This window comes from Apostichopus japonicus, chromosome 5 (assembly GCF_037975245.1).
Source record: "Apostichopus japonicus isolate 1M-3 chromosome 5, ASM3797524v1, whole genome shotgun sequence".
Classification (NCBI taxonomy): Eukaryota; Metazoa; Echinodermata; class Holothuroidea; order Aspidochirotida; family Stichopodidae; genus Apostichopus; species Apostichopus japonicus.
In genome coordinates this window covers 21,559,824-21,580,897 of record NC_092565.1, presented here as the reverse complement: position 1 = coordinate 21,580,897, position 21,074 = coordinate 21,559,824, and the positions used below count along the sequence as shown (strand labels likewise).

At 39.7% G+C, this 21,074-nt stretch overlaps 2 protein-coding genes across 3 annotated transcripts; both read left to right on the top strand.

The window, feature by feature from the left end:
• The first annotated feature begins 1,179 nt into the window (after window positions 1-1,179).
• On the top strand, window positions 1,180-12,216 carry LOC139968025 (3 beta-hydroxysteroid dehydrogenase/Delta 5-->4-isomerase type 2-like). Of its 2 annotated transcripts, XM_071972314.1 has the most exons (5): window positions 1,181-1,409; window positions 3,829-3,992; window positions 6,787-6,951; window positions 7,470-8,003; window positions 9,992-12,216. In XM_071972314.1, exons 2-5 carry the CDS (start codon window positions 3,836-3,838, stop codon window positions 10,057-10,059), a joined length of 924 nt encoding a protein of 307 aa, XP_071828415.1. In that variant the 5' UTR covers window positions 1,181-1,409; window positions 3,829-3,835; the 3' UTR covers window positions 10,060-12,216. The 2 variants fall into 2 exon arrangements, with proteins under 2 accessions (XP_071828414.1, XP_071828415.1); XM_071972313.1 differs by having other exon boundaries at window positions 1,180-1,409; window positions 7,470-12,216.
• Window positions 12,217-12,472: 256 nt separating this feature from the next.
• LOC139968026 (3 beta-hydroxysteroid dehydrogenase/Delta 5-->4-isomerase type 2-like) lies at window positions 12,473-20,417 on the top strand. The gene is made up of 4 exons (XM_071972315.1): window positions 12,473-12,782; window positions 15,203-15,366; window positions 17,179-17,343; window positions 17,863-20,417. The coding sequence occupies exons 2-4, from the start codon at window positions 15,210-15,212 to the stop codon at window positions 18,675-18,677; spliced, it is 1,137 nt and encodes a 378-aa protein (XP_071828416.1). The 5' UTR covers window positions 12,473-12,782; window positions 15,203-15,209; the 3' UTR covers window positions 18,678-20,417.
• Window positions 20,418-21,074: the final 657 nt, after the last annotated feature.

Below are 21,074 nucleotides of genomic sequence, written 5' to 3'. Positions count from 1 at the left end.
AGTGAAGATTCCTCAGTATAGGTGTTATGTGCTCTCTCTTCGGCATACAAGTAGTAATTCTGGCAGCGTTGTTTTGTACACCTCAGTAAAGTTTGGCGTATAGGCACATAGCAATGTGAAAAGTGCAGAGCAGTAGGGAGAGATCTAAAGTACTGGGACATTGAAAACAGCATAGCGCCGTCAAAGGAAAAGACGTGGCTTGTCCACATGGTCCATGTAAATCCCCATAAACATGCCTCTACCTGCAGGGGCTCGAACAGATCTGTCACTCTGACCATGCTCTACGACATTTGTACATTGCCTGTCAATTAGTATACGTATACTATGAAATATATTCCAGCCAGTAACAGCTGGGCAATCGGTTGATAGTTGTAATATCTAGTTTGTCGATGACGGCAGGTGGCATAGCGTTTATTTATTCTTCAATGTGACTGGAGTGCTTCTTTAAGACAAATATTCCTCTACGACATTACTTAATTTCTGTTTACACGCTTAGCATTTAAAAGGGATAAGTATAAATATACTGAAGTATTCATAACGCTCTTGCTCTTCAGTTTTTCCCACACATATATAGATCATGGTGGTTCACTCAATGAATTGACCGAATCAAGGAATGCATGCTATGAGGGTGGCAGTATACGATTATCTATGTTCAAGATTGAAAACATGTGACCATTATTTTACTCTCTAGCATATTTAGGAAACAATTTCGTAGGAAAATTTGTATTTTATGTTTTTGATGACAACGTTGATTTCGCACTAATGTATTTTGCATTTTGTATTTATTTTTTCGTTAAATGGCCGCAATTCGGGCATATTTTCTTTCTTGGTCGTGAAAATCTTTCTCATATCCAGTACCATGATCTTTAGTTTCTTGCATTTTTACATCTAATTTGAGTTTTGGAAACATCTGATTCCTTTTTCCTCGAGAGATAAATACACGATATGTTCTATATATACTTAGCAAGGTAATTGTTCGAAACTGCAACACGTAGGCCTATGCAGTATTCCATACTTCTATACACAAATGAAGATGTGGAGTTTTCTGAGATAATGGGGTCAGCAAACTATCTTGGGCAAGGTGATCCGAACTTTATATAGGTAGGAACGTTGACTGACTCGCGGGCTGAAATCACCTAAATATTTACGTCAACATGCTCCTCACTTACAAACAGACTTCAAAAGTAAAGGGATTCGTGGACTTTGTGTCACATTCGATAATTGACTTGTTGTGAGTGTAGTGAGTGCATAAACACACAGTTATCACAAACACACATTCAGGCAAGATGGCACTGATGAAAGTCAGATGAGCGATTAATGCAGTGAGAGCGATCGTTTCATCAATTCAAAACACGGAATAAAACGCCGTATAAGACGTGTGCTTGCTATTTGTAATTCTTGGAATTGCGGTAAGATTATCATTCGTTTCTATATATTTTAAAGCTGATTATATATTCTAAGGCAGAGGAACAACTAAATAACTCTGATATCTAGTTTTCACTGGAAAAACGGTCCAGGGTCGTCCACCTCAAAATCGATGAGTTGTGCCAAACAATACCGGAACGTATGTGGTGACCAAGGTAGTAGAATTAACACCAAAGCACCCATCGTTAGGAACTTACCACACTTTACCCAAAGCACAGACTTCCCATTGATAGCCGATGCACAACAGGTACTACCCGGACTTATCCCTTCAGACCCTGCAGAGAAAATCCGTCGTCAAGACATTTGTGAACTAACCAGGACACTCAAGTTATTCCCTCCGTGTCAACCAATTATTTTAGGAATTGGTATAGTCTTACTGTCTTACAGAACACGTTTCAGGATTCATCCACTCCATACTCTACCCTTTACTAGACCATATTCCTTCTTATATACAGGACACTTCACATTTTTTTGAGAATCCTTAATAATATTCAGGCGTTACCGATTTATTCCTTAACTTGTAACCACGGACGTATACTTTTTATATACCAATATCCCTCACGATGAGGGAGCTATCGCTTGTCAACATTTTTTCGTGAGTATGCCATTAACACCACATCAGCTGATAAGTCTTGGTCCTATTTTACGTTTTTTATTAAGTAATATTTATCATTTCTCTATTAATGATAAATATTATCTCCACATCAAAGGTACCGCAATGTGCACTTAAATGACATCATGTTACGCCAACATATTTATGCACAAATTGGAGCAGGAAATGCTATCCACTTCTCCTCTTAAGCCGCAACATTAAGCCGCAACATAATGGGGGATCCTTCAAAATTGACACGAATTGATTATTTTGTGATTATTAAAACGTAAGGGAAACCGAGAGCTTGTTTCACTTACACAACTGCCCTCTTTACAAAGAACACAGCAAAATATGTAAATGACGTTGCTAGCACCACAAGAGAGGGAAGGGGCATTAGACCATATATGCATAGGGAATTTAAACTTAAATGCCTTAAGTAATATGGGGGCATACTTGGCACCGAGGTATTTCCGCAACGGAAATTACCTGCGTAGGTGGAATTTGAGTAAGGAAATCTAGAGGAAGTGAGTAGAAATCTAAGGTTGGGGGGGGGGGGCGGTTGGGTTGACGAAAAGCAAGCACGGGGGTTTACCTTAAACGATTTTCCTACAGACTGATCGTCTTTGAAGGAAGGTTGATCAAAGTCTGTAATTAGTTCAACGGACTATTCGGTTTAACAAGGTTAAATTACTTATCACCAATCGTTGGGAAAGGCCACAGATAAAGAGATTTTATTTGTTTGTGGTAAGTTTGCTACAAATACTTATATGTCTAACAATAGTTAGTGATAAATAAAGTGTAACCTCCCATGTCTACCCTCCCCCCACTCCCACCCAAACTCATTTTTTGTGTTTTCAAATGAGGTTGTGCTAGTAACTATTGACCTTTAAATCTTGGAGGGGGTTGACAAGGGGGTTGAACACCCCCACCTCCTTGATTCTCGCCTGGACACTAATCTTGAGATGAGTCAGACTCTAAAACTCTTATGATTATTATATAAAAGTTATGAGCACTAAGTAATTCTCTGATTAATGAATTATGCAGAGGCGCACTACTAAAAGCTTGAATGCGAAGGATGACATCCAACAGTTAGATAACTGGGATAACCTCCTCAGCAAGAAGGACATAATTTCCGAAATGATGACAGAGAACCCAAATCACAACTCATTCTCGTCTTGCTATATATCTGTACTGATATATTTCCGAAATTGATTCTAACTAGAGAAATAAAAACAACAGAATTAATAGGTGTCATTTAAAGGTGATCGTTTCCCCCTACCCCCTTTCACCCCTCCCTCAATAACAACAAAATTTTAAAGATTTGAAAAAGTAGCTTTTTCTGAAGATTTTGACTCGTCAAATTATTCTCAGATATAGGGGTCGGTTGAATAAATCACTTTAAATGTCTCATTGGAGTCACAATGCTTTGAATGTGATAGTCAGGGTGGGTCTCGGATGTTAAAAAGGGTAGGGATGTATAGTCCCGGTGTCGCTGAAGGTCTCTCTCGTGTAATTATAAATTTAAACGTGTAATAGAGCATTATGTGGCATAATTAGGTTGTAATTAGGTCCACACGGATATGTCTAAACGCAAGGTTGTGCTAATATCAATTTTTTTGGGGGGGGGGGGCGTGGGGTTAAAATTTGGGGTATATACACTCCATATTCAATGGATCCGCGCCTGATGCTTGTTGAACTGTGAACATTCATGGCCATTATTTGACTTTTTTTTGCATATTTTGGGGTGAAATACTGATGATCTAAATTAACTTTCTGAGTTAATGAGGAAGTTTGCTTCTCACCACCTGTAGATTGACAATGACTAATCAGGAAGGTGTAACCATCCTTGTGACGGGAGGAGCCGGCTTTCTTGGTCAGCATATCGTCAAAGAGTTGATGGAACAAGAGGTATTTCCTGTGAAGGAAATAAGATCATTTGATATCCAGCCGTTCAAGTGGCACCACGGTCTACATCGTAAGTAATGATATCAAATAGTTCGTCTACACAAACTTGCGTGGTTCAAAGGAAGGTGAGGAAATAAAATGTCATTGCGAGACTAAGTTGATTGTTAACGTATTCTTTGGCAAATAAATGAATACGATTAAAACAAAAGACGATAGCTGGGGTATTAAATGAGTGTGTAAACAAACAAACAAACAACAATCTTCCTTTCTTGTTAGAGCGGTAACATGATATTGAAATTGAAATCGACTCAAACTAAAGGGGTGGGGGCAGGCAACTAACATGCGGTCACGTTGCTCGAAACCAATGGCAGAGGTAGTAGGGGGTGAGGAGGGGGGGGGGGGAGATTAACTACATGCACCATGAGTTAAGTCTAAGGAAGAACGGCTGTAAGTAAAAATATCAAGAGTATGGTTACTTCTCGTGTCCTGATTATGTTATAGTTTCCATGAAATGTTTCGATTTAATTAGTCACGTGTTGTACTATTGTTGCATTAAATACTGACGTAACCCACTACAACAAACAGTCTGTTGGCGTTGAAGGATGAATGCTCTATTCTATATATTTTTTTCTTCTATAAAGTGGAAGAGTTGGGTGCATGACTTTGGGGGGGGGGGGGGGGGGTCAGATTCTATCTTTGCGTCTTTCAACGAGTTATTTTAATATACCAGTATATCAACATGGAATAAGGGTCATCAAACTATTAAGGCATACGAACTCTCGTTTATCTATTATGAAAGGGACACTATCTGAACAGGGGACCTATAAATTACTTACTTAATTCATTGATTAATTAATTAATTAAATAAATTTGGAATGAAGATTAAGCCGTTATCTTTATAGCAGCGTCTTTATACCACCACTGGATATCAAAGTTATGAATAGGCATGCTTTGTTTACTTTAGAACGACATACAGCTACATTGAGATTCAATGCAGTAATCTCTAATAGTTTGTTGACCTTTTTTATATTAGTTAAACCATAGTAATATGCGGCAGTTCGTTCTGAGATCGTTTGTTCTTAGATCTTACCTTTCTCAAAGGTAGCAACCATGTATACTTTTGTTTGTATTTCCATGCAGTGGCGGCGGAACCGGGGGGGGGGGGGCTTGGGGGGCTCAGCCCCCCAATGAAAAAGTTGAGGGGGCAAATGCATGATAAGCCCCCCCCCCCCAATATTTACCAAGGCTCCGAAACGTGCATCTGCCCATTTTTCAATGCATACTTGTCGATCTGTCCGATGCACACGTATACTATATAGGTGTAATAATTTTAGTAAATGCTGGGGGACCCTTGGCCCGTCCACTGGCTATAGACCACATTGTCACCTCAACCGCGTCTTCACGCCCCGTGAAAAGTGGAAGCAGTGAGTGTGAGTACCGGTAAGCGCAACACAACTTCGTCTTAGGACAATGACTTGCCTCATTTCAGCCAGTTCTCCAACATCCCCTTACTCAGTGGCGGAGCGTCCATACAGTCAGGGCGGATGCCCCCTCACCCTGACGGACTCAAATGGACTGCTGGCGCCCTTTTCAGCTTTTCACTACTTTTTACTTATTCGTGATTATTGACTATTTTATTGCGCTCTCATCTACCTATTGATATTTGTCATATTCTGTTGGTGTAATTTTCCGACAAAATGGCGACGACACCTATTTATTCTCCGTTTATCTGCAAATTAGCAAGGCCCGGAAAGGGTCATTTCCTGCAATCTGTAGAGTATCATTACTCAAAAATTTTCTGTACGCTCCGCGCCAACCTGTGGTGGCGCTCCGCTTAGATAGTGTCGAAAGCGCCCTACAGACCATTCTTGCCTCCCCCCCCCCCGACCAATACCCCTAGCTCCGCCACTGCCCTTACTACACTCAAAAGCGTCTTTGCGAGTACACTACGAGTAATAGCTACACTCTTAAAACACCATCGAATATACAAATTACAATGTTTTTACAGACTTTCTCGTGCAATCTGAGAAATTGCAGGCTTGAGACCCATATTTTAGGGCTAGGTATTCGCAGCATAAAACACTCGGGAAGTGCCGTTTCCGGCCATCTGGGGGTTTGAAAAAAACCCAAAATTTCTTGTACGCTCCGCGCCAACCGATGGTGGCGCCCCGCTTAGATAGTCTCCACACATTAGCCCCCCCAATAATTTTTCCGTTCCGCTGCGCCTGTTTCCATGAGACTTGACGTAACACTGTCATGATCATATACAAGTCCCATTCTCGATGTCTGGGGGTAGGGATTGAGATTAGATCAACTTGATTAGTTTTCGTGCCTATAACCTATATCTCGGATGACTTTTCCTAGCAAAGAAAAGTAATTCCGTTTATCTACATATAAGACGGCTATCAAAGACCAGATAAATTACCGTGTTAAAGAGCATCTACAACCGGTGTAAATTCAATTAGGTCCCCCAGTAGATAACGTCTGGCCGGACAAATTACGTCTGTAATTAAGTTAAAGGCCACCGCTGATCGATGATTAACCTAAGCTAGGTTTACATTTCAAATTTAACATCGAACGTGTGGTCTGATCCTCCTTCGGACCTAGTCCATCGCGGGGTCAAAATTGCGTGGTCTTATCAGCGGTTGATCGGACCCCGATTGGTCGTTCTCAAGTGTAAACGGGCTATATACCACTCAAGAACGCAGAAGTCTATTTTCTGGACAGCCATCATTATATAATATACCCTCTTTATGTGCCAGTTTCGTTATGTATCTGATTCATTTTATAAACTAGTACATGAATCCTTGTTTAACAAATATTTTAAATTTATTCTTAAACCATCTTTTGTCCTCTTCTTTCAGCATCGAAGAATTCTCATAAACTTAACCACATCGAGGGTAGTATCTGTGATCCCGCGGCTGTAACTAAAGCCTGCGAAAATGTGGACGCCGTCATCCACAATTGCAGCTGTGTTGCGTTTGGTGCATACCCTAACAGAAAGTCAATACGCGCTGTTAACGTAGACGGTAAGTTCAGTGCACCCTCATAGAGAATTGCCGGTTTCAAACATGGATATCCGATGCAGTATCAAAGGAAACTAAAGGGCTTTTACAATTGAGGTTTCCAGATATACCAGTGATATGGTCGAGTGGTATGGTCAAATTGGAGGCATTAGAAGCAATGATATATACCTGTAGCATCTAACAGGCCGTGGGTTCCAGCTCTGGCTGGCTGAAGAAGAAAAAAGATCGGGTTTCACCCAGGAGAAGTCTACGGTTTTCTCATATGAAGTGATCTTCCAAAATAAATAAGATGGGTTGGGAAAAACTGTAGGGAAATACTGTACAGTAAAATTACTGCCAACTGGTACAAAAACTGACAACGGATAGGCCTAGGTTTTTTTTAAATGATCTGAACATTGCAAAGGTTATATTGACCAGTTACATTCCCTCCCCATCTGACTATAAGCGACACGTTTTCCAGCATGGTTTTAATTATCAATACTGTTTCTTTCTTTTCCTTTATATTCCCCTTTAAAATATAGGAACAGAAAATGCGGTGAACGCCTGTATTGAACAGAACGTTGAATGTCTAGTCTACACGAGTTCTTTTGAAGTAGCGAACGATCTTAAAAAGCCTAGTGTTAACGCCTCCGAGACATCGGTTACAGTGCCCCCTATCAACCCAATCTTGTGTGTTTATTCTCAGTCCAAGTACGATGCCGAGATAATGGTTCTGAGAGCCAACAATAAAGCACTAAAAAACGGTATAAAATTGAGGACGTGCGCTCTGAGACCATGTGGCATGTACGGGGAGGGGGAACATATTCTAACTACAAATTTGGGGTATTTCATAAATGCTGGGGTTGCATTCCGCATAGGTGAACCGAGCGGGAAGATTCAATTTGCATACGCTGGTAATATCGCATACTCATACGTTTTGGCAGTCAACTCACTCTTACGTCCCGACGAGGAGACAGATATCGGTGGAGAAGCGTTCTTCTTAGGCGATGACACCCCTATTTATAGTATTGGGGAAACGGTCGCACAATTTGCAAAGGCTTTAGTGGCCGAAACAGGTACGGCAACACCACCATATTGGCTCATGTATACGATTGCTTTCTTCCTTACCGTCATGTGTTGGCTAGTATCCAATATAAAAAATTGGGAGATGCCATTTCACACCAATGCTGTGCGATTCATGTTCGGTGAATATCACTACAGTTGGGAGAAACTTCAACGTGTGTTAGGCTATAAGCCTAGGTATACATACAAAGAAGCGTTTGATCGTAGTATCACATATTACGAACATTATTTTGGTCTCAATAACAAATCAAACCAACATAAAAAACAAAAGTAGTTTTTTATGCAACTAATCGCCATTACATGTAGAAAATCAAAGAATATTCCAAAAAGGACCCATATTATTATTAATAATATTTTGATTTTTTTTTTTACTATGATTATTTGTTTTTAGCATGACGTCAATAAATAAACGGTAATCCTTTCTGTAGTGAAGACTGTGGGAGGGTAAAATGTTACGTCGTCCAGGGAAGGGGTTTTTGGAAAAATATACATTTACATGTTTATGTACTGTATTTTCTTTTGAAATTTTCTAATATTCTGTCTGCCAGCGGAGAATTACTCACACCCGCCACACACACCTCGATTTTTTGTATTGGGGATTAAAGACCTCAGGAAGTAAACATAGTTGCGCTACCCTCTATAGGGAGGGGGAGGGGTGGATATAGTCGGGGTAAGCTCGAGAAGTTGGCTTACATCGTTCTAGGGAGGGGTTTAGGGGAGAGATTTCCCCTTCCCTTTTTAGAACTTTTTATTGGTAAGGTGGCCTAAATGCAAAGTGGTGCTATCATTTCCATCATTTCAACTATAATTTTGTGTGTAGTACTACGCCACTGTAAGTGCATGGCCATATCATAAAGCTATGTTCTTGGAAAAGGTACCTAATCTCCATTACCTCTCTGTACTCATATGTATAATAAGGAACGATAACTTGTACAAAAAGTTGCGTGCGCAAGTGTGTAGCTGCACTGATCTTCGCTCCCCCCCCCCCACTACCAGGGGACACGTAGATTCCTACACAGTATCTACCTTTAATCATTAATACTGTATTTAATAAAGATTGATTGCTACCTATTACACATAGTTCTGCGGGCTAATGTCCACAAAACATTTTTTTCTTTTTCTTTTTGCTTTTACTAATTAAGGCTTTACTTTGCCAGCGAAGTAAATAAGTCTCATTTAATGGGATAGGCAGATTTAGTTTCTTTTGTTGCTCACTCGTTTTTTTCTTCTTCTATTTTACTGCTTGCATGGGCAAGAATTTACTACAATATTATAGGCTACCAAACCACTGCTTACAGTATGATATTTTCGAGAAGAAAAATAGTTATATTCATTTGGGTATTTAACCAATCATATGTGAATGTAGTACCGTACATTCATAGTTAGGTTGTCAGAGTTACGCCAATAAAACCAACGTAGAATACAAGCGCTAAGGGAAGGGTAAATTACGTTTCAAGTAAAGTTTGTTTATTGGCTATAGCAATGGAATGCACTTGAAACTTGTTTGGAGGAATAGATGTGATGTTGTTTTTAGAGGGAAATTTGCCAGTTGGCAGGCAGTCCTGGAGGCGGTGAAGTCTGACATTCGCCTTCCGGTTGAAGGCAATTTGCGCCGTTTATCTGGGGCTGCATGCCTTTTTGGAAGGTGGTGCTGGGGAGGGATGTTTTGTTTCGCTGCGTGCTGGTCGTCCTTTTGTAGCTTTTTGAATGTTTCAGTGGGTGGTTGGGCGTTTTGTCTCTGCACCCTGTCGGTGGGCGTATGTACTTTTTTGGCGCGCTTGACCTGAGTTTCGTTTGTAAGAATGGGATGGTTCGGTAGTGCCGTTTGGCCGTGACGTTTTGTATCCCGCTTGGCGGGTCACGTAAAAAGCACATCAGATAGGGATGTCCAATGTTTATTGTTAGTCTACCGGGGTCGCTAGTACTATATACTCTTCTGGGGTGTGCCTCGTAAACCCTTTCGTATTTTGTTAATTTTTAGTACTCTGGATCGTTAATTGCCAAGAGTTACTCATATCTGGAGTCAGTGAGGAGATGTCCCCCTTCTAAGAGGCAGGATGCCTCAGGTTTTTCTGCTTTTCGGCTTCAGGCTCGAAGCCACTGGCTTTCCAAGACGGCGGTTCTGTACATACCAACATGCAGCGAGCTGGCGAGAGGGTGATGGAGTCTCGATGTCAGTATTTTTGATGTCCGCGACCTAACGAGCTTATTTTCCGCGAGCGAGCTATACTCATTTTAGTAAGAAATTAAGTAATAAATATTGTTTCATAAATGCTGTACGTACCCTATTGTTAGTTAATTGAATTGTAGTTTTTAAGTTGGCAAGGCTGTGCTTAACTGTACAAAGAACATGTTAAGTTGTGTGTTTGGACCTTGGTCCTACGGGTTCATAGCGTGTATTGTTTATTGTCAAGCACGTGGGTGTTATTGCATATTATAATTCTGTAGTGATACCGTTAAGTGTAATTGACAGTTTAGTGTATTGACAGTTGATTATTGTACCTGTCGAGTATTGTACTGCTCGTTGTTTAAAGAGTGTATTCGTATATTTTGTATTCTGAACATTATTTGTTACTGTAGTTATTGTCCCAGAGATTGTCCTCGAATCTTAGCCATTTTGGATAGCTATAGAGTGACAAGACTCTTGAGAGTTTGTGTGTTCAGATGGTGAATAGGAGGTGAAATTCCTACTGTCAAGGAACAGCAGGTAGGAAATTCCTGTAATGGGTTGCAGCTGGCATGTGTTGCCCTGGCTATTATGAAGGTGCTAAAATTCCAAGTGCAGATTATTTTATACAGTATTATACAAGAGCAATTTCACTGCTATGTAATATTATTTTTCTGTGTATTTAATATTGTTTTTGTTGAATTTATTTTTCACTGAATATCCTTGGTGAGTTATTGCGAGATGGATATTACGTAGTATTGAATATTTGAGTATAGGTTTCCCCGAGTTCGGACAGCTTAAAAAAGGTTAAAGAGTTCATCAAGCCATTTATATTGTCATGTATCATAATTTGTTCATATGTATATTATCATTTTGTAAGTGTTTGTAATAAATCGTCAGCCGTTGTTTCAACGCAAGAACACTCTTGCAACCTCATTTATCACTTGTGAGTTCGAAGCGAAGGACCCTAAATTCGGTCATTTCCCCGCCATCCGCGGTTCGCTTCATTTAATTAACTTTTTTAATTGGTTGAGAAATCAATATATGAACACAACATATTTATGAAAGCCATTAAAACACATTACGCACTTCGTAAGCTGAAACCGTTCTTTGTAATGAATTTTTGTTTTATATTTTAAATGATGTTTAAAAAATGCTCCGTAAAGTGAACAATCTCCGCACATGAAACTTCCCGATAGCCAGTGAAGATTCCTCAGTATAGGTGTTATTTGCTCTTTCTTCGGAATACGAGTAGTAATTCTGGCAGCGTTGTTTTGTACACCTCAGTAAAATTTGGCGTATTGTCACATAGCAATGTGAAAAGTGCAGAGCAGTAGGGAGAGATCTAAAGTACTGGGACATTGAAAACAGCATAGCGCAGTCAAAGGAAATGACGTGGCTTGTCCACATGATCCATGTAAATCCCCCTCAAACATGCCTCTACCTGCAGGGGCTCGAACATGTCTGTCACCCTGACCATGCTCTACGACATTTGTACATTGCCTGTCAATTAGTATACGTATACTATGAAATATATTCCAGCAAGTAACAGCTGGGCAATCGGTTGATAGTTGTAATATCTAGTTTGTCGATGACGGCAGGTGGCATAGCGTTTATTTATTCTTCAATGTGACTGGAGTGCTTCTTTAAGACAAATATTCCTCTACGACATTACTTAATTTCTGTTTACACGCTTAGTACTTAAAATTGATATATAAATATACTGAAGTATTCATAACGCTCTTGCTCTTCAGTTTTTCCCACACATATATAGATCATGGTGGTTCACTCAATGAAATGACCGAATCAAGGAATGCATGCTATGAGGATGGCAGAATATGATTATCTATGTTCAAGATTGAAAACATGTGACCATTATTTGACTCTTTAGCATATTTAGGAAACAATTTCGTAGGAAAATTTGTATTTTATGTTTTTGATGACAACGTTGATTTCGCACTAATGTATTTTGTATTTTTTTTTTCGTTAAATGGCCGCAATTCGGGCATATTTTCTTTCTTGGTCGTGAAAATCTTTCTCATATCCAGTACCATGATCTTTAGTTTCTTGCATTTTTACATCTAATTTGAGTTTTGGAAACATCTGATTCCTTTATCCTCGAGAGATAAATACACGATATATTCTATATATACTTAGCAAGGTAATTGTTCGAAACTGCAACACGTAGGCCTATGCAGTATTCCATACTTCTATACACAAATGAAGATGTGGAGTTTTCTGAGATAATGGGGTCAGCAAACTATCTTGGGCAAGGTGATCCGAACTTTATATAGGTAGGAGCGTTGACTGACTGGCGGGCTGAACTCATCTAAATATTTACATCAATATGCTCCTCACTTACAAACAGACTTCAAAAGTAAAGGGATTCGTGGACTTTGTGCCACAATCGATAATTAACTTGTTTTGTGAGTTTTGTGACTGCATAAAAAATACACAGTTATCACAAACACACATTCAGGCAAGGGCACTGATGAAAGTCAAATGAGCGATTAATGCAGTGAGGGCGATCGTTTCATCAATTCATAACACGGAATAAAACGCCGTATAAGACGTGTGCTTGCTATTTGTAATTCTTGGAATTGCGGTAAGATTATCATTCGTTTCTATATAGTTTAAAGCTGGTAATATATTGTAAGGCAGAGGAACAACTAAGTAACTCTGATATCTAGTTTTCACTGGAAAAACGGTCCAGGGTCGTCCACCTCAAAATCGATGAGTTGTGCCAAACAATACCGGAACGTATGTGGTGACCAAGGTAGTAGAATTAACACCAAAGCACCCATCGTTAGGAACTTACCACACTTTACCCAAAGCACAGGCTTCCCATTGATAGCCGATGCACAGCAAGCACTACCTGGACTTACCCCTTCAGACCCTGCAGAGAAAATCCGTCGTCAAGACATTTGTGAACTAACCAGGACACTCAAGTTATTCCCTCCGTGTCAACCAATTATTTTAGGAATTGGTATAGTCTTTCTGTCTTACAGAACACCTTTCAGGAGTCATCCACTCCATACTCTACCCTTTACTAGACCATATTCCTTCTTATATACAGGACACTTCACATTTTTTTGAGAATCCTTAATAATATTCAGGCGTTACCGATTTATTACTTGTAACCACGGACGTATACTTTTTATATACCAATATCCCTCATGATGAGGGAGTTATCGCTTGTCAACATTTCTTCGTGAGTATGCCATTAACACCACATCAGCTGATAAGTCTTGGTCCTGTTTTACGTTTTTTATCAAGTAATATTTATTTCTCTATTAATGATAAATATTATCTCCACATCAAAGGTACCGCAATGTGCACTTAAATGACATCATGTTACGCCAACATATTTATGCACAAATTGGAGCAGGAAATGCTATCCACTTCTCCTCTTAAGCCGCAACATTAAGCCGCAACATAATGGGGGATCCTTCAAAACTGACGCGAATTGATTATTTTGTGATTATTAAAACGTAAGGGAAACCGAGAGCTTGTTTCACTTACACAACTGCCCTCTTTACAAAGAACACAGCAGAATATGTAAATGACGTTGCTAGCACCACAAGAGAGGGAAGGGGCATTAGACCATATATGCATAGGAATTTAAACTTAAATGCCTTAAGTAATATGGGGGCATACTTGGCACCGAGGTATTTCCGCAACGGAAATTACCTGCGTAGGTGGAATTTGAGTAAGGAAATCTAGAGGAAGTGAGTAGAAATCTAAGGTTGAGGGGGGGGGGGGGGGCGGTTGGGTTGACGAAAAGCAAGCACGGGGGTTTACCTTAAACGATTTTCCTACAGACTGATCGTCTTTGAAGGAAGGTTGATCAAAGTCTGTAATTAGTTCAACGGACTATTCGGTTTAACAAGGTTAAATTACTTATCACCAAGCGTTGGGAAAGGTCATAGATAAAGAGATTTTACTTGCTTGTGGTAAGTTTGCTACAAATACTTATATGTCTAACAATAGTTAGTGATAAATAAAGTGTAACCTCCCATGTCTACCCTCCCCCCACTCCCACCCAAACTCAATTTTTGTGTTTTCAAATGAGGTTGTGCTAGTAACTATTGACCTTTAAATCTTGGAGGGGGTTGACAAGGGGGTTGAACACCCCCACCTCCTTGATCCTCGCCTGGACACTAATCTTGAGATGAGTTAGACTCTAAAACACTTATGATTATTATATAAAAGTTATGAGCACTAAGTAATTCTCTGATTAATGAATTATGCAGAGGCGCACTACTAAAAGCTTGAATGCGAAGGATGACATCCAACAGTTAGATAACTGGGATAACCTCCTCAGTTAGAAGGACATAATTTCCGAAATGATGACAGAGAACCCAAATCACAACTCATTCTCGTCTTGCTATATATCTGTACTGATATATTTCCGAAATTGATTCTAACTAAAGAAATATAAACAACAGAATTAATAGGTGTCATTTAAAGGTGATCGTTTCCCCCTACCCCCTTCCACCCCTCCCTCAATAACAACAAAATTTTAAAGATTTGAAAAAGTAGCTTTTTCTGAAGATTTTGACTCGTCAAATTATTCTCAGACATAGGGGTCGGTTGAATAAATCACTTTAAATGTCTCATTGGAGTCACAATGCTTTGAATGTGATAGTCAGGGTGGGTCTCGGATGTAAACATGGGGGGGGGGCCTGTAGTACTGGTGCCATTGAAGGTGTCTCCCATGTAATGAAAATAAAAGACGTGAAATAGGGCATTCTGGGCATAATTTGGTTGTAATTTAGGTCCACACGGATAGGACTAAAAGCAAGGTTGTGCTGATAGCAACTTTAAAAAAAATTGGGGAGGGGCGGGGGTTAAAATATGGGGTATATACACTCCGGATATTTTCCCTGGATCCGCGCCTGATGCTTGTTGAACTGTGAACATTCATGGCCATTATTTGGCTTCCTTGCATATTTGGGGTGAAGTACTGATGATCTAAATTAACTTTCTGAGTTAATGAAGAAGTTTGCTTCTCACCACCTGTAGATTGACAATGACTAATCAGGAAGGTGTAACCATCCTTGTGACGGGAGGAGCCGGCTTTCTTGGTCAGCATATCGTCAAAGAGTTGATGGAACAAGAGGTATTTCCTGTGAAGGAAATAAGATCATTTGATATCCAGCCGTTCAAGTGGCACCACGGTCTACATCGTAAGTAATGATATCAAATAGTTCGTCTACGCAAACTTGCGTGGTTCAAAGGAAGGTGAGGAAATTAAATGTCATTGCGCGACTAAGTTGACTGTTAACGTATTCTTTGGCAAATAAATGAATACGATTAAAACAAAAGACGATAGCTGGGGTATTAAATGAGTGTGTAAACAAACAAACAGACAACAATCTTCCTTTCTTGTTAGAGCGGTAACATGACATTGAAATTGAAATCGACTCAAACTAAAGGGGTGGGGGCAGGCAACTAACATGCGGTCACGTTGCTCGAAACCAATGGCAGAGGTAGGAGGGGGGTGAGGAGGGGGGGGGGAGATTAACTACATGCACCATGAGTTAAGTCTAAGGAAGAACGGCTGTAAGTAAAAATATCAAGAATATGGTTACTTCTCGTGTCCTGATCAGGTTAAAGTTTCCATGAAATGTTTTCAATTTAATTAGTCACGTGTTGTACTATTGTTGCATGAAATACTGACGTAACCCATTACAACAAACAGTATGTTGGCGTTGCAGGACGAATGATCTTTTCTATATCTTTTTCTTCTTCTATAAAAGTGGAAGAGTTGGGTGACTTTGTGGGGGGGGGGGGGGTTCAGATTCTATCTTTGCGTCTTTCAACGAGTTATTTTAATATACCAGTATATCAACATGGAATAAGGGTCATCAAACTATTAAGGCATACGAACTCTCGTTTATCTATTATGAAAGGGACACTATCTGAACAGGGGACCTATAAATTACTTACTTACTTAATTCATTGATTAATTAATTAATTAAATAAATTTGGAATGAAGATTAAGCCGTTATCTATATAGCAGCGTCTTTATACTACCACTGGATATCAAAGTTATGAATAGGCATGCTTTGTTTACTTTAGAACGACATACAACTACATTGAGATTCAATGCAGTAATCTCTAATAGTTTGTTGACTTTTTTTTATATTAGTTAAACCATAGTAATATGCGGCAGTTCGTTCTGAGATCGTTTGTTCTTAGATCTTACCTTTCTCAAAGCTAGCAACCATGTATACTTTTGTTTTATATTTCCATGAGACTTGACGTAACACTGTCATGATCATATACAAGTCCCATTCTCGATGTCTAGGGGTAGGGATTGAGATTAGATCAACTTGTTTAGTTTTCGTGCCTATAACCTATATCTCGGATGACCTTTCCTAGCAAAGAAAAGTAATTCCGTTTATCTACATATTAGACGGCTATCAAAGACCAGATAAATTACCGTGTTAAAGAGCATCTACAACCGGTGTAAATTCAATTAGGTCCCCTAGTAGATAACGTCTGGCCGGACAAATTACGTCTCTAATTAAGTTAAAGGCCACCGTGGATCGATGATTAACCTAAGCTAAGTTTACATTACAAATTTAACATCGAACGTGTGGTCTTATCCTCCCTCGGACCTATTCCATTGCGGGGTCAAAATTGCGTGGTCTTTTCCGCGGTTGATCGGACCCCGAGTGGTCGTTCTCAAGTGTAAACGGGCTATATACCACTCAAGAACGCAGAAGTCTATTTTCTGGACAGCCATCATTATATAATATACCCTCTTTTTGTGCCAGTTTCGTTATGTATCTGATTCATTTGATAAACTATGCATAAAAATTGAAAAGGGTTGGGTTGGGGATTGGGGAGAGGGTTGGGGAGATGGTTGGGACGGGTAAAATTCCGACATATCTCCCGATCAACACGGAAGCTGTCACAATACAGTTCATGAATCCTTTTTTAACAAATATTTTAAATTTATTCTTAAACCATCTTTTGTCCCCTTCTTTCAGCATCGAAGAATTCTCATAAACTTAACCACATCGAGGGTAGTATCTGTGATCCCGCGGCCCTAACTAAAGCCTGCGAAAATGTGGACGCCGTCATCCATAATTGCAGCTGTGTTGCGTTTGGTGCATACCCTAACAGAAAGTCAATACGCGCTGTTAATGTAGACGGTAAGTTCAGTGCACCCTCATAGAGAATTGCCGGTTTCAAACATGGATATCCGATGCAGTATCAAAGGAAACTAAAGGGCTCTTACAATTGAGGTTTCCAGAAATACCAGTGATATGGTCGAGTGGTATGGTCAAATTGGAGGCATTAGAAGCAATGATATATACCTGTAGCATCTAACAGGCCGTGGGTTCCAGCTCTGGCTGGCTGAAGAAGAAAAAAGATCGGGTTTTCACCCAGGAGAAGTCTACGGTTTTCTCATATGAAGTGATCTTCCAAAATAAATAAGATGGGTTGCGTAAAAATGTAGAGAAATACTGTACAGTAAAATTACTGCCAACTGGAACAAAAACTGACAACGGATAGGCCTAGGTTTTTTTTAAATGATCTGAACATTGCAACGGTTATATTGACCAGTTACATTCCCTCCCCATCTGACTATAAGCAACACGTTTTCCAGCATGGTTTTAATTATCAATACTGTTTCTTTCTTTTTCTTTATATTCCCCTTTAAAATATAGGAACAGAAAATGCAGTGAACGCCTGTATTGAACAGAACGTTGAATGTCTAGTCTACACGAGTTCTAATGAAGTAGCCAACGATCTTAAAAAGCCTAGTGTTAACGCCTCCGAGACATCGGTTACAGTCCCCGCTATCAACCCAATCTTGTCTGTTTATTCTAAGTCCAAGTACGATGCCGAGATCATGGTTCTGAGTGCCAACAATAAAGCACTAAAAAACGGTAAAAAATTGAGGACGTGCGCTCTGAGACCATGTGGCATGTACGGGGAGGGGGAACATATTCTAACAACAAATTTGGGATATTTCATAAATGCTGGGGTTGCACTCCGCGTAGGTGAACCGAGCGGGAAGATTCAATATGCATACGCTGGGAATATCGCATACTCATACGTTTTGGCAGTCAAATCACTCTTACGTCCCGACGAGGAGACAGATATCGGTGGAGAAGCGTTCTTCTTAGGCGATGACACCCCTATTTATAGTATTGGGGAAATGATCGCACAGTTTGCAAAGGCTTTAGTGGCCGAAACAGGTACGGCAACACCACCATATTGGCTCATGTATACGATTGCTCTCTTCCTTACCGTCATGTGTTGGCTAGTATCCAATTTAAAATATTGGGAGATGCCATTTCACACCAATGCTGTGCGATATATGTACGGTGAATATCACTACAGTTGGGAGAAACTTCAACGTATGTTAGGCTATAAGCCTAGGTATACATACAAAGAAGCGTTTGACCGTAGTATCACATATTACGATCATTATTTTGGTCTCAATAACAAATCAAAGCAAAATAAAAAACAAAAGTAGTTTATGCAACTAATCGCCATTACATGTAGAAATCAAAGAATATTCCAAAAAGCACGTTTGTTATTATTATTAATATGATTATTATTTTTCATTATTATAATTTTTTTTAGCATGACGTCAATAAATAAATGGTAACCCTTTCTGCAGTGAAGACTGTGGGAGGGTTAAATGTTACGTCGTCCAGGGAAGGGGTTTTTGGAAAATATACGTTTACATGTACTGTATTTTTGAAATTTTCTAATATTCTGTCTGCCAGCGGAGAATTATCCCCCACCCGCCACACACATCCCGATTTTGTTTTATTGGGAATTAAAGACCTCAAGAAGTAAACGTGGTTGCGCTACCCTCTATCCCGATGTGGATGTTTTTTCTTGGAGGGGGGATATGGTTGGGGGAAGCTCGCGAATTTGGCTAACATCGTTCTAGGGAGAGGTTTCAGGGGAGAGGTTTCCCCATCCCTTTTGAGAATTTTTTTCGGTAAAGGGGCCTAAATGCAAAATGGAGCTATCATTCCATCATTTCAACTATACTTTTGTGTGTAGTACTACGCCACCGTGAGTGCATGGCCAGATCATTAAGTTGTGTTCTTGGAAAAGGTACCTTATCTCCATTGCCTCTCTGTACTCATGTGTATAATTAGGAACGATACTTTGTACATATAGTTGCGTGCGCAGGTGTGTAGCTGCACTGACCTTCGCCCCCCTCCCCTACCAGGGGACACGTGGATCCCTACACAGTATCTACCTTTAATCATTAATACTGTATTTAATAAAGATTGATTGCTACCTATTACACGTAGTTCTGCGGACGAATGTCCACAAAACATTTTTTTCCTTTTTGTTTTTGCTTTTGCTAATGAAGACTTTACTTTACTAGCGAAGTGAATAAGCCTAATTTAATGGGATAGGCAGCTTTAGTTTCTTTTGTTGCCCACTCGTGTTTTTTTCCTTCTATTTTACTGATGGCATGGGCAAGAATTTACTACAATATTATAGGCTACCAAACCACTGCTTGCTGTATGATATTTTCGAGAATAAAACAAGTTATATTCAATTGGTTACAGTGGCGTAGGAAGATACTTTTGAGTGGGGGGGCTGAAGACTGATGGCCGGCCTGGGGAGGGGTCTAAGGGGGTGTCCCCCTCCCCGTTTGGATTTTTTTTGCATTTCCAGGTGGCCTCAGATGCAATTTGGTGCAATATAGCACACTTCAACACCCACTCTTTTGTAAACTTAATTTTGTATTTTCACCTGACCTTAGATGCAATTTGGTGCTCCAAATGAAACTTTTTTTCTCATTTGGAAATGAAAAAGGGTTTTCTGACTTGCGAAGCGGGGGGGGGGGGGCGGAATGATACTTCCGCCCCTCCTCATTTTTCACTGGTTATTTAACCAATCATATGTGAATGTAGTACCATACACTCATAGTTAGGTTGTCAGAGTTACGCCAATAAAACCAACATAGAATACAAGCGCTAAGGGAAGGGTAAATTACGTTTCATGTTAAAGTTTGTTTATTAGGCTATAGCAATTGAATGCACTTATCATATCTAAACATCAGATGGGGATGTCCAATGTTTATTGTTAGTCTACCTGGATCGCTAGTACTATATACTCTTCTGTGTAGGGGTTGCCTGGCGCATAACCAAGCCGTCGTGAAATTGATGTTTAATTAACTTTTTTAATTGGTTGAGAAATTAATATATGAATACAACATTTTTATGAAAGCCATTAAAACACATTACGCACTTCGTAAGCTGAAACTGTTCTCTGTAATGAATTGTTTTTTTATATTTTAAATGATGTTTAAAAAATGCTCCGAGAAGTTTGTGAACAATCTCCCGCACATGAAAACTTCCAGTACCATATTACGGAAGCGTAGAAGGGACATTGCATTGACGAGTTACCAACTTGACAAAACGACAATTTTCTGCAAATTGACGAGTTGTCGAGATGGTAACGTGACAAAATCCAGAAAATTGACGTTTTGACGAGATAACGGATCTCGTCAATGCAGCAATTTTCTGCAAATTGACGAGTTGCACACTTACTACCATCTCGACAAAACGACAAAATTCAGAAAATTGTCGTTTTGACGAGATAACGGATCTCGTCAATGCATCAATTTTCTGCAAATTGACGAGTTGCACACTTACTACGTATACCATCTCGACAAGATGACAAAATTCAGAAAATTGCAGAAAATTGCTGCATTGACGAGATCCGTTTTCTCGTCAAAACGTCAATTTTCTGAATTTTGTCACTTTACCATCTCGTCAACTCGTCAATTTGCAGAAAATTGTCGTTTTGTCAAGTTGGTAACGCGTCAATGCAATGTCATTTCTACGCTTCCGTACCATATGGTGTTATATATAACTCACAATCTCTTACTTCTACG